Here is a 13,526-nt window from a genome sequence, read left to right as displayed (position 1 = left end):
GAGCAAGCCTAGAGCAATACCATTCTAATGAGCAATAAAAACAGACATGTAACCAAGAAAGTGGTGTGGCATTTCTTGGAAATAAATGCAAACTCTGGGGGAGCTAAAAAGCTAGTTTTAATTATTTAGGATTACAGCTAGGGATCAACTAAAAGTTGGTCAAGCCCCTTCATTGCTTACTTTGATGCTCAAGATACTATTTCTTATCTGAACCTGCACAGTCTGGGGTGAGGTGACTCATGCTTCTCTGAATTTAAATCTCCTAGAAAGTAATTAGCCATTGCTGCCATGCCTATCATCATTAGTGATTAATTCTGTCACAGATAAAATCTGCTTGGGAGACAGGGCATGAAGAGAGGGGGATTGTGCAAATCTATTCAATTTGGTTTTACAATTTCGTAATGTTGAATTTTGAAATGGTTGTGTTATTAAAATATGCAAGGAATCAGGGACTAACCTCCTAATGAATGTGCTATATTCTAAAAAATCCCATCTGTCAGACAGTTGTTTGAAATCGTGGAAGCTTTTCTTCCGTGTAATAAAGGTATATCAAATCTTTGTTAAATCTTGGTATACTTGAAAGAGATAAAAGATAAAAAACTAACATTTAATGAGCACCAACCATGTGCTAGGCACTGTACAGAATTTTTTTTTTTATTAAATATCTCAAAAGCTCTATAAAGAAGATATTATTTGCATTTTAGATGTGTGAAAACTGAGTTAAATACTAAGCTTGCAATTAAGTTGTAGTGTCTACTTTTAATTCATTTCGATGAGGCTCCAAAGCCCATGCTTTTTTGCTTACAGGACGCAGCCTTCCCAGTTCTAAACTGTTGGTTCTGTTGCAGTAATAGCATAATACCCCTTAATCACTATTATTTCTTTAGATAAGTGAGTTTGTTGTTATATTTTGAAGAACATGGGACTAATCTTCTACTCACTTCTCCTGGTGGCCTTGACAATACAGTGGAGGACTTCACTTTCTGGCTTCAAGGCATTAGAGGTGTTTGCTAAGACTTACGTTAGAGTGGAACTGGTAAAGTAGGATGATGGAGTTGGGGCCTGGGAAGCCCCAGAAGAGGGCATATATGTAGTTATCATCTAGGCACTGGGTATAGAATTGTGTTGCATGAACAGTCTGGTTTGGCTTGAGTTCCCTCTTTACATTTTCTCAGATGGACCCATTAACTGACCAAATTTCCACAGTAACGAATGAAAATAAGGTATTAGTAATAGTGTTAGGGGCAGAGATATAATGATGAACAAGATCTGGCCTTACCTCCCAAGATGCTTTGATCTAGTGAAAGCATACATACTGACAACTAAATAAGCAATTTACAAAATAGGATTAGAAGAGCTAGGACAGGGTGGTTAAGCACAGGATACCACAAAAACCCTTGAGTCAGAGATTTAGTTGAGAGGAAAATGGTATCAGGTAAGTCTTCCAGAAGGAACAAGCTAAGCAGAGCATTGACATTTAGCCAGGAAATATAGTGGAGTCCGTGTATGTTCAAGGTAAAGACAGAAGCCCTGAGGAGAGCAAGAGTGGAAAGAGATTATGAGACAAAACAAAGGAGCACATAGAAAAAAAACAACATATAAGAGAGATGAGGCTTTAGAAGACAAATCAAAAGTTATGTTAAGGAGAGAGGAATAGCTTATAAGAAAAATGTGATGCTACTTAGAGATATTCAGGTTGGAAGATAAAATGACCAGATTTTCATTTAAAAATGCTCACTGCTATTTTGGAGCCATATCAGAACTGGGAGGAAGAGGAGGTCCACCTGATGTGTGGAGACTTCTGTAAGGGTCTGTGTGTGAGATAGATGACGGTGGCCTATAGCAGTTGACACCAAGTGTTGCATGCCAGATAAATACAGACATTGAGAGTCAGCATTTACCAATTTTTATAGCATTTTGACAAAGGAGGTATCATTTTGAGTATATTACTACAAGATTTTTGAAAATTATGAGTCTGTGATAGATTAGGGAAAAAATTTGCTGTTTCATCATAGACATTAGGAGAAGCACTGACCTACACCAGGTGGACAGTAGTAGCTATGTGGAGAAATACACATATTCAAGAGGTTTTCAAACAAACACAAAGTCTCAATGTTTAATTAGATGTAGACGGTAAGGGAGGGGAACAATGGTCACAGCTGATACATGTGGCAGAGTGCTTTTTTAATGGTATTTGTATCTATAACATCCTTTTTCCTTTCTTCGAGTAACTGGCTTGGCTTTCCTTTAGGGACCTACCCTTTCTCCACAAGCAGTCCATGTTGTCTGGGAATGCATTATGTCACATGGGTTAAGTCAATGAGTTCGTCATTCACTGGCTGGCATGAACACATTATCCAGAGATTGGCTACGAAGGGCACATGATCCATATCAAACCCACAAGGGTCAGCAAGATTCTATTCAGAAAGGTGAGTTTGAGTTATTAGAGAAGTGGATCTGAGAGCTGTCATATAAATCTGACTCTGCCAGGGGACAGTAGGAAGAGTCTGAGAACTGAGGCAACCCAATGAAAACTGAAGGGAAGAGATTATCAAATGAGCCCTGAATCAAGTTGGCCTAGAGACAGTCCTCCCTGTGAGGTGTTCTTTTATGTAAACCAACACATTCCCTTTCTTGCTGAAGCCAGATTGAGTTAGATCTGTCAGTTGAAACCAACAGTCCTTAGTGGTGTTTCTGGCTCAGAGAGAGGAGGATAAGGTTATTGAAGACTGTCATAAGCCTGATTTGGGATTTATCCTTATGTTTTATTAAGGTCTTTTAAAAATTACGTGTCTGCTAGACAAATGTTTGGGTCTGGAGCTTAGGGATGATATTTAGGCAGAAGAGTTATCAAGAGATGGATTTAAGTCATGGGTATAAAAGAGACGTCCCAAGGGGAGTGGAAGAAAGAAGAAAATGTTCTAACGATAGAACCAATAGGAATAGTGGAGCAGGACAATCAACATTAAGACATATCAATTATATAACTAAAATATAAGGATAAAAAATGAATTCTCAGGCATCCAAGAAAAAGTAAGACACCTTCAAGGAGGGAAATTTGGATAGATTCAGATTTCTTTCTACAGGAGAATAAAGGAAGAATGTGCAACAATGACTAACGTTCTGAGGCAAAGAAAGATCCAAACATAAAGATGATAGATATTCTCAAGTTTGAAATACCCCACAAAACTTTCAAGTCATTGGGTCATTTTTAGAAAAAAATCTTGAGGACAAAAACTGAGATTTATAAATATAGGTCTCGTAAATAGAGAAGAAATAGGAAATAAAGTGTTTGGTGATCTGAATGCATTTCAATATTTAATTTAGACTAAACTGCTATGGAAATTATAATTTCAGAACAAAATGTAAACGTTGCAAATCCTGGCAAGTAAAACTAAAATAAGAAACAAAAACTGGGGCGGAGTATGTTACCAGGCAGAAATGTAAGTCAGCTATTCACTTTATCATTCATGTATAATATGCATTACTGTCAAAAATTGAAATGTGCTACTAAGGAAAAACACGGTAATGCCAAACACTTAATGACTTTCATCATCATCTTCTTGAACCTTAGAACAACCTTTTAGGAACTAATATCTCTTTTGCAAAGAGATAGATATATAAAAAATTTAGGAACTCCTTCGATTCACTTCACTTTTTTTCTTCTGTTAAATTCAAGTAAAGTTCAATGTTATTTTAAAATAGTATCCATGTTACAATTTCTTTCTTTCTTTCTTTCTTTTTTGAGAGGGAGTCTCGCCCTGTTGCCCAGGCTGGGTGCAGTGGTGCAATCTTGGCTGCAAGCTCCGCTTCCCGGGTCCACGCCATTCTCCTGCCTCAGCCTCCAGAGTAGCTGGGACTACAGGCATCTGCCACCACGCCTGGCTAATTTTTTGTATTTTTAGTAGAGACGGGGTTTCACAGTGTTAGCCAGGATGGTCTCGATCTCCTGACCTCGTGATCCGTCCACCTCGGCCTCCCAAAGTGCTGGGATTAGAGGCGTGAACCACCGCACCCGGCTATAATTTCATTTCTTTAAAAGTTAATTCTTCCTAGGAGTCTATCCATTCATCCCCAGCATCACTTTCCTTACTTACAGTTTCATGTTATCATTTAGCTGTTAAATGGGACGTATAAGTAGTCCAATTTCACTTGGCTTTTCTAAGGATTAAATGAGATGACAGATGTGAAATGCTTAGAAAATTATTGGTGGAGTCTTGTTTATATGTTAAATGTTATTTTTTTATCTGTATATCCATTCTCGCACTTGTATTTATGCAAAGAAATGCCTGGAATACTGTTAACCAAAAGTCAATACTGGGTTATTTCTGCCTGATACGGTTTGAGCAATGTGTTCATTTCTGTAATTCTGTGCTTGACTGTACTGCTTAAATTTTAATAATTAGCACATAACGTGCTTCCAAAATAAAAGTTATTATTCTGAAATACATAACACTTTGAAGACCTAATAATGTAAATAGTTGATTTTTCATTGTGTTCTCCTGTGTTTTCCATACTTGGAGATATATTTTTCCTCAGATTTTGCTTATATGAATTACACCATATCCCAGCAACCTCTTTGTACTACTTTGCTATCACATCTGTGCAAGATATTGAAAGAGGAGGTGTTTTAATACTATCTGATTTACTATCTGGAGTCTATGTTTACATTTATGAAAATGATTTAAAGGTTTAGAAAAATAAACCACTTAGTTCTAGCAAAAAGGAAAAAAATAGATGATACACACTTTTCTGGAAACTGAAGAAACAAGCACACAACAGGAGACTATTCTTAAATGTAAAAATATGCATAACAGCTCTGGAAATGAAGTTTCTCGTAGTTCAAAATACTACAAGAAAGACAAACATGACTTTATTTTGATGTAAAATATGTGAATTTATGTATATGTTGCCTAAGGGATGAGAGATTATTTCCGCTAAAATATCTCTTAAAATGAAAGAACATTGTAAGTGGAAATCTTAGTTTGTCTTCTGAAGAGATTTTGTGTCTCTAGAGTGTGCTGGCCACCTGTGTTATCTTATACCTTTTGAATAAAATGACAAAGAGTGAATCTGGAGGCAAATTGCTTTCACCTACCATTTTCCTAATCAATATTTGAAATGCAACCATATTATCCATTGATAACACTGATAACATCAATGTTCACATCTAAATTATTTCCAAAACCTTGGTGTTTCCTGCCACATTTTACTTCTCTTAACAATCCTTTCCTCTTTATTCTCATTTCTCCTGCGTTTTCTGTTTAAAAAATGACAATAATAATAATAATAATAATAATAATAAAAATGCTCACCTGTTTGCTAATTTTCTTTTATGCTGATTTTAGTCACTTATATGCTGCTTTTAGTGGCTCATCAAAACACTATTACTGAAATGGTATTGATAAAACATTAAATGTTTTTTATTTTTTGGAAAGATGTTTTTTCCTCCAAAACTATAATCTCTACTTTTCCTTTCTGCTCAGATCCTTAAGTCTCACAGTCCAGTCTTCAGAATGCTATTGCTTGACCCTTTTGAGACTAAATCAGTCCTTTCCTTCTTTACATTCTCTAGCTATGAACAAGCTTTTTAAAATTATTTCAGCTGGGCATGGTGGCTCATGCCTGTAATTCCAGCACTTTGGGAGGTCAAGTAGGGTGGATTGCTTGAGCTCAGGAGTTCAACACCAGCATAAGCAACACGGCGAAACCCCATCTCTACAGAAAAATTAGCCAGGCGTAGTGGTGCAGGCCTGTAGTCCCAGCTACTCAGGAGGCTGAAGTGGGAGGATCACCTGAACCCAGGAGGCAGAGGTTGCAGTGAACCAAAATTGTGCCACTGCATTCCAGCCTGGGTGACAAAGTGAGACCCTGTTTAAAAAATAAAATAAAAAAACAAAAATTATTTAATCTAGGGCCAAACACATCTATGCAGAAATATGAAATAAATGATAAATATATTCAACTTTCAGAAAATGTCCTATGTATAACTAGATGCTCTGAAGGTGAAGAACCATTTAAGGACACAGATAACACCAAAGCATTTTTATCCAGGAATTATGTTAATAAAAATATCATTAAGCAAAGCAGAATAAAGAAAGATACAATACTTCATGGAAGCTTAGACGTATGGCCTCTGTGTTAGGGAGGCTAATAAATAGACTTTATTTAGTCTGCTTAGCCCACTTGCATCTCTGCCAAATCATACCTAGTTTAAAATGATGTCCAGAGAATTATTTAACAGACAGGGGCAGGTCTCCACAGATGAAGCAATTTCACATACAACATATACAAGTGGCAGACACATATACACATTTTACTTTGTCTTTAGGTCTTTCATCTGCTGGTTAAGTACTCTCCAAAATTAGGAACAGTATATTGCAATAAATAGACAAATGGATGTTGAACAGGATCAGATACTTGATTCCACACCTAATTTTGCTACTATCTTCCTGTGTAAGCTTAAACAAATCACAACTTCACTGGGTCTTGAATGACTTTATCAAGAAAATAACCAAATTTGAATAATGAATACTAAAGTCCTTTTCAAAACTATCTTTGAATCCATAACACATATATTGCATTTTTTAAAATAATAAAATGATACTATAGTAAATACTGAAATGTAATGAGGACTAACAAAGTTTTTAGTTCCTATTCAATAATTTCTAGCAGCTATATAATACTTTGTTAGAGTACTCTCAGATGTAGAATAACAGTTTGTAATGATAACCTTCAGAATTAACTGAAAGTTTATCTCAAGAATTCAGAAGCCATGCAATGCTAAGTGTTTATTGCCATTGCCTTTTTTCCATTTATTCTTGTATTTTATAAGCACATACTAGCTATTAATACAAGTCACAACTGAACAAACTTCCAGTTGTTACTATGCTTTTATTTGCTTTCATATTTTTTGGCATAAAAAACACCATACAGTTTCCCACTATAGAGAGGACAAGGGAAAGGTAACATTTTACAGATTTCTAATTTCCTTTTAAACATTTGTCAGTATTACTTTGACATATAAAGCAAAAATTCCAAGTGGTAACAGATCCCAAATTATCAATACATATTATAGTATACATTATCTCTTTAATTGGAAAAATTATGGTTAGGCTTCAATTTATATGCTCATTCTTTAATTTTAAAATGTTTGAAATGAATACAAATGATATATATTAGCATTATTAAAGACCAGTTCTAAAATCTAATAAATGTTTTTTAAAGGTCATGTAACACCAAATTTTAAAGTGGTTCCTATGTTTCGAGATTAAAGACTCATTTTTGGATAAATGATATAGATTATCTGGAAATGCAATTGAGCTCTTTATGTTTCTTATATTTCCCCTGGTATCTACAACCAGCAAAACTGGCAAGTGCTTATGTTTGCTGCTTTTATAAAGCTGCTCTAAAGAATCTCATGAAATTGCAATTCAAAACCATTTGGGATGTTTCAACAAGGCATCTCATCGATTACAGAGTTGCACCTTTTGCCCAACTTTCAGTGATTCCACAGAGTTGAATCTGAAGATTTTTCTTTCTTCATTTCCTTTTTTTGACACACTAATAGATGTCATTTATTCCTAAACCTGAATTTTTTTCAATTAGGTCATATACCAATCTTAATATCTCATTGAAAGGTAATTTATCATATACTCTCAAAAAACAATTTAAAGAACATTAGCAAAATGATTTTTTTACATTAAGATCCTTCTTTTCTATGACTCATTAAGCCACATAATGTTGTAACTTTCTCTCTTCATTAACTGATTACTTGTAAAACTCCCTAAAGGTTTCAAAAGGTTTACAAGGGCTGCCTTATATTTCTATATTTGATTTTTAAGACCAGGACAATCTTTGCATTAATATTTTGCTTCAGAATGCAGTTACCTCAGAGTGTCTCCTATTACCTCAAGGTAACAGGAAAGTATAATCACAATGATATTATTCTTTAATGATCCAAGCATTCTCTTGTACATAATTCCACCAAGGTGGCAATATTGAGTCTCCTGTTGTGCTTCAGGAAAAAGCATTCCTTTCCCATAGAACCTTTCAAAGTGGTCACTGCAAGTACTTCAGTTGATGCAAGCAGACAAAATAAAATACCTAATACACATTCTAAGTAGTTCGTTCTGTTTTTCAAGGCTACATTATTCTCAAGAGATAGTAATGACTAGTGTCAACTCCAGAGTTGACAGAACACTTTCTATAATGATATTAATAACGATAAACTTTTGTCATGCCAAACACTGATCTAAGTTTTAAAAAAAATATATTAACTCATTTAAATATCCTAACAAACCAGTTTGATATTTGTAGTTATTAATCTCATTTACAAGTAAAACAATTCAAGGACAGAAAAGTTACATAATTCTGATAACAGCTGAGAAAGTAGAAGTTTGAACCCAAATATTTTGACCCAGAAGTGGCTGCTCTAATTACTGTAATAGGATACAGCAACTATGTGGCTATAAAGTTCTGGTAGAATCAGTGGAGTTGTTGGTATAGAGCTTACTCTTGAGGGGTGCATCTGAGCATGTCAGATAGGCGGGTTCTGATTTTTCTATGATTACTATTGGGCAGGTTTAGTTAAAAGTTTCAAACGTAAGTGCCCAACATGTGGTTTTCAACCAACTAAGGGTTAGAATCCTCAAGTTCCAATATCTTAGTGTCACATCTGATATTACATATTTTGTGTGTGGGGGAATGAAGGCAGTGTTTTTGTTCTTTGTCATTTTGTTTGTATTTTGAACCCAAATACAGGCTCATAGTTTATATATGTTGGCAAATTTAGGTTGTAAAGATGAGAAAGCCTCACTAGAAACTACACAACTCACTGGGTCAGCAAGCCTCCTCTCTGACTAACATACCAAGTGGCAAATGGTGCACATGTCATATGTAAAACTCTGATACTCTAGAAAGCTCTGAAATGTAAGGTAATCTTTCTTTGTAAACCTCTCCTTGACATTTGAATTTTATTTTGTTGGTGATTATCTGTGTAGTTTTCTCACTTGTAAAACTCCCTGACATGGTTTTGAAAGGGTTTGCAAGGAATGTGTTATATGATATTTCTATATTTGATTTTAAGATGTTCCACAGTTTAGAAGATAATGACATAAGTGTTGGTTATCATTATGTAATTTTCTTCCGAAATTCCTTCTGTGTGTCATGTGACTGTTTCCTCTCCAGAGGGACGTCATAAGTTTTTAAGGTGAAGGTCCATGTTACTATTGGTTTTAGATTTGCTCACTTTTAGAGCTTGGAACACAGTAAACAGGTAATCAAGGAATGTTGACTCTCTTTACTGCTGCCTCGTGCAAAGTAAGGTAGTAATCTCTTTATAACTTCATTCTTATACATCCTTGCATTTTTGTATATCTTAAAGACAGATTTTCATAAAAGGATAAATACAGTAAACTTTTGGGGGGATAATTATACATTTTAGAATAAAACAGTTAATAAAAATGTTTTAATGAAACATTTGTCACAATTCTTCATCTATGAAATGACTGTCTCACTCTAACAATAATAAATTGATTAAAATACAACTCTGCCAGCATTTTATCATTATAGAAAAGAGAGTTTAGCATTCTCATAGAAAATTGAAGGGAACAGAATTTTTTAAATTTCTGCCTTAATGTTCTAATTACAGTATCAATAAGAATCTAATACCTAATCTATTGATTCTGTCAACTTTACTTTCAAAATACATCCAGATTCTCAGTACTCTTCTCCTCCAGCTCCTATTCAGCTTCAGCTGCAATCAACTTTTTTGCCCTTGTACCCATCTCTAAATATATGTCCCTATGACCCACTACATTGATTTCATGACCACATTTTTTCATAGGTAATAACCTTTAACTTGGAAACATCACTACAGAGTACACAGGATAATATAAAAGATTACCAATGAATATTAATGCTGCTACTTCACATTAAAGATCCAAAATAATGAACCCTACATAAAACAATGCTTATCTTAAACCATCTATTATTTTATATCGACATATGATCTGAAATCATTACACTATGAATATTAAATGTGAATTTTTGAAATCAATGTTCCATAAATTGAAAGAATGTAGAAATAAAATGTGTTCTAAAAAAGAATTATAAAATAAAACAGAACACTACTGCTTTAAAACTGAAGACACTTCAACATAAATGTTATTACATATTTCTCCAGGGAGAATAATAATTCTTAAATAGTTCTGTTAAATTTATCAGATTAATTTGTAACCAGTGGATGCCAAAAGTGAGTGAAGTAACAGAAATCTTTTAATGGTATGATGATTCTCCCTTTTAGCCAGGATGAAAATAGATATTCTTTCTTATTCTCTGCTTATATACCATCCCTATGTTACCTCAATTCTTCCTCTGGAATATTAAGCACATCTTTATTTTCCACTACAAATGTATCTACTACCCTATGGTACACTTATTACCACACACTTGGACCATTAAAATAACTTCCTAAGAGGTTTAATGTCATTCTATCACTCCCGATCCAAACTGACCTTTTTATCACTACCGATTTATCTTCCTAAAATCCTGTTGGATTTGTTAACAACCTAAACTGTTGCCTCTGCCATTCAAGGCCTTCCCAATTTGCCTTTTTAACCTTGTCCATCATTAATACTTGTATGAGACCAGTTTTATGTGTCAACTTGGCTAATTTACAGTGCCCAGTTATTCAATCAAATTCTAATCTAGGTGTTGCTGTTAACTTATTTCATAGATACGATTAACATCTCTAATCAGTTCACTTTATGTGAAGGAGATTATCCTGGATAATCTGGATGGGCCTGATCCAATGAATGGAATGGCTCTAAGAACAGAACTGAGGGACGGAACTGACGTTTGCCTGAAAAAAAAAATTCCACTATTTCAGACACTGTTGTAGCACTAACTCCTTTATGTCTATAACAACTCAAGTGATAAATTACTATTGTTACTATTCCTATTTATTGATTAATAATCATAGACATAGAAAGGTTAAGCAATTTTCTCAAAGTCACACAGTAAACAAGTGTTGGGGTCATGACATAAACCAAGGAATCTAGCTCTAGAGTCTGTATTATTTTTTCTATTGTGTCACGCTACTTTCTGTGGTCATGGATTTGGTCTTCAAGTGGCATATTCTATAACAAGAGATACAGAATACCTTGAAAAGTAACTCTACTATGAAGTCAACTTAAAAAGTGCCACAAACAAAGGAATTCAGAAAAAAACTAACATTTTTCAAATGAATTGACTGCTACTTTGTACACATAAAATATACATTATCACTCATGAGGCTATATTAGAATAGACAAAACCATCCTGCCCTTCCATATTGTACTGGTCCCAGTCTGGGAAGATGTTTCTGTACCCTCTACTTCCTGTAGAATGTCTTAAAATTGTTACGCACCTGTGAGTTGGCACAGGCAACTTTTCCATGTAGACAAGCAGAATGATTGGCAGACTTAAATGTAGATCTAATTATAATATAACCTTTTAATCTTTTATAAAGCTGTTTCTCAAAATGAGGCATATCAGTCACATAAAAATAATAGTGATGGTTTAAACTGGAACATATAATTCCACTATGATTGATAATACCAAAAACTGAGCATGCACTTTAAAAATCACAGTAGCTTTCCAGATTAAAATTTTTTTCAGTGTAGATTTCATATAGTGTATCAATAGCTAATATGAACAATATCTGTGAAATGATGGATAACAAACAAATTTTTGTCATTTAGTTAACTAAACTTTTCATGCTAAATTAGGACAATCAACTTTTATGTTAAGTTTATAGAAAAATTCATAAGCACTGTAGTGATTTCAAGTATAATATGTTTATACAGAAAATATTTCCGATTTCTTTGCTGGTAAGTCAGCAAGAAAAAGACAAGAGATGGTGCACTCTCCAAATTCACTGCTGAGCAACAGCTCTGGAAGAACTTCTTCTAGATAGGCTCTTAAATGTTTCTTCCTTCTGATTCAGACTAAGATAAGAACCCTAGATGTTTCCTACCACATACTGTTAATTTTCTCCTCAATAAACATTCTTTAATTTTTCCTGAAATAATTGCTATGCCTAATCTCACTGTATCCCAGTGTATACTTTACTAATCCATAAACGTTTAAGTTCTCTTATAAAGATATAGTTTTGCTTTCCCCTATTCCATCTCCAAGTTCAGTTGCTTTTAAATTTGACTCTAATATTGCCAATTCCCTCTTTAACTCGTATCTGTCTCTTCCAAATTTTGACTCAAATTTCTCTGAAAATTATTACAAGTTTGGTGATCATTAACTACAAAATAGCATTTTTCTTTAAAGTCCCTGTTGTAAACTGAATTCACTCATTTTTTTCAACAACAAATGAAATCTTTAGACACAGAGTATAGATTAATGTTTCCAGTTCTCTATTAAAATGCAGCAACTTGAACAAAATAATTTTTAAAAGGCACCTTTTTGTGTGCTTTATAAAAATAATTTAGGGTGCGTAGAGTGGCTTATGCCTGTAATCCCAGCACTTTGGGAGGCTGAGGCAGGTGGACCACTTGAGGTCAGGAGTTTGAGACCAGCCTGGCCAACACGGTGAAATCCCATTTCTATTAAAAATACAAAAATTAGCTGGGCATGGTAGCACGTGCCTATAATTCCAGCTACTCCAGAGGCTGAAGTGGGAGAATCACTTGAACCCAGGAGATGGAGGCTACAGTGAGCCAAGATCTCCCCAATGCACTCCAGCCTGGCTTACAGAGCACGTCTTCATCTCAATAAAATAAAAATTTAAACTTTGTTCTTTTTTCTTGAATGATAATTACATTTATGAAAATTGCAGCTCATTTCTCTCATTTGCAGGTTTTTATATTTAGGTCGTGTAATGTAACATTAAAATATTTTTAAAGAAAGCTAATTTGTTAGTGGTTTGAGTTTCTACAGGCCACGATATTGCAAATATTTTTAATAATAACCATCACTTGAAGAAAACACATGTTTGACTTAAATAGTAATTTTAAAGAATATACTTTTAAAAAGAGAAACTATTCTACAGAGAAAAATAACTTCCCATGACACAATTATTTTATTTATGTAAGCTTTTTTCAGGAATCACTAACCAGGAAATGTCAATACATAAGCAATCTAAGATTAGCCATGAATCAGAAATAATACTATAACAAAATAAAATTAAGTAATATATGAACTATTTTTACCTTTGCATTATAGGGAATGAAATGTTTAGATAAAGCTTCAGGTGTATGCATCCATGTTTTGTCTGCAATAAAAAATACACAGAGTTAAATTTTAGGTTTGGTGTCATATTCATGCATTACCATTTGTAGGACATCTGAGCTGGGTAGAGTATTTCTAATTCTGAGATTCTTTGCTAAATTGAGAAAGAATAACCACTCAGATAGAAGAACAATGCAGTTAAGGAGTGATTATAGGATTCTTTCTTTGGTATAAAAGTCCCTAGCTTTTCCTTTTAAAGTTTTCAAATAATACAAATGATACCAAATTTTAAAAGAACATAT

At 34.1% G+C, this 13,526-nt stretch overlaps 1 protein-coding gene across 12 annotated transcripts in view; it reads right to left on the bottom strand.

Moving 5' to 3' along the window:
- Positions 1-13,526, bottom strand: part of GULP1 (GULP PTB domain containing engulfment adaptor 1) — a 308,512-nt gene that overhangs the window by 100,536 nt on the left and 194,450 nt on the right. For all 12 annotated transcript variants that reach the window (XR_001893457.3, XM_031651397.1, XM_031651399.1 and 9 more), the window contains one exon: positions 13,206-13,267. Coding sequence is in view for 11 of the 12 variants with exons in the window: in XM_031651397.1 (XP_031507257.1) it covers positions 13,206-13,267 (62 nt within the window). In the remaining variant the exon portion in view is untranslated. The remainder of the gene's footprint in view (positions 1-13,205; positions 13,268-13,526) is intronic.

Source organism: Papio anubis, chromosome 10 (genome assembly GCF_008728515.1).
Source record: "Papio anubis isolate 15944 chromosome 10, Panubis1.0, whole genome shotgun sequence".
Lineage (NCBI taxonomy): Eukaryota > Metazoa > Chordata > Mammalia > Primates > Cercopithecidae > Papio > Papio anubis.
The sequence above is the reverse complement of the archived record's forward strand: the minus strand, read 5'-3'. Positions and strand labels throughout refer to the sequence as shown.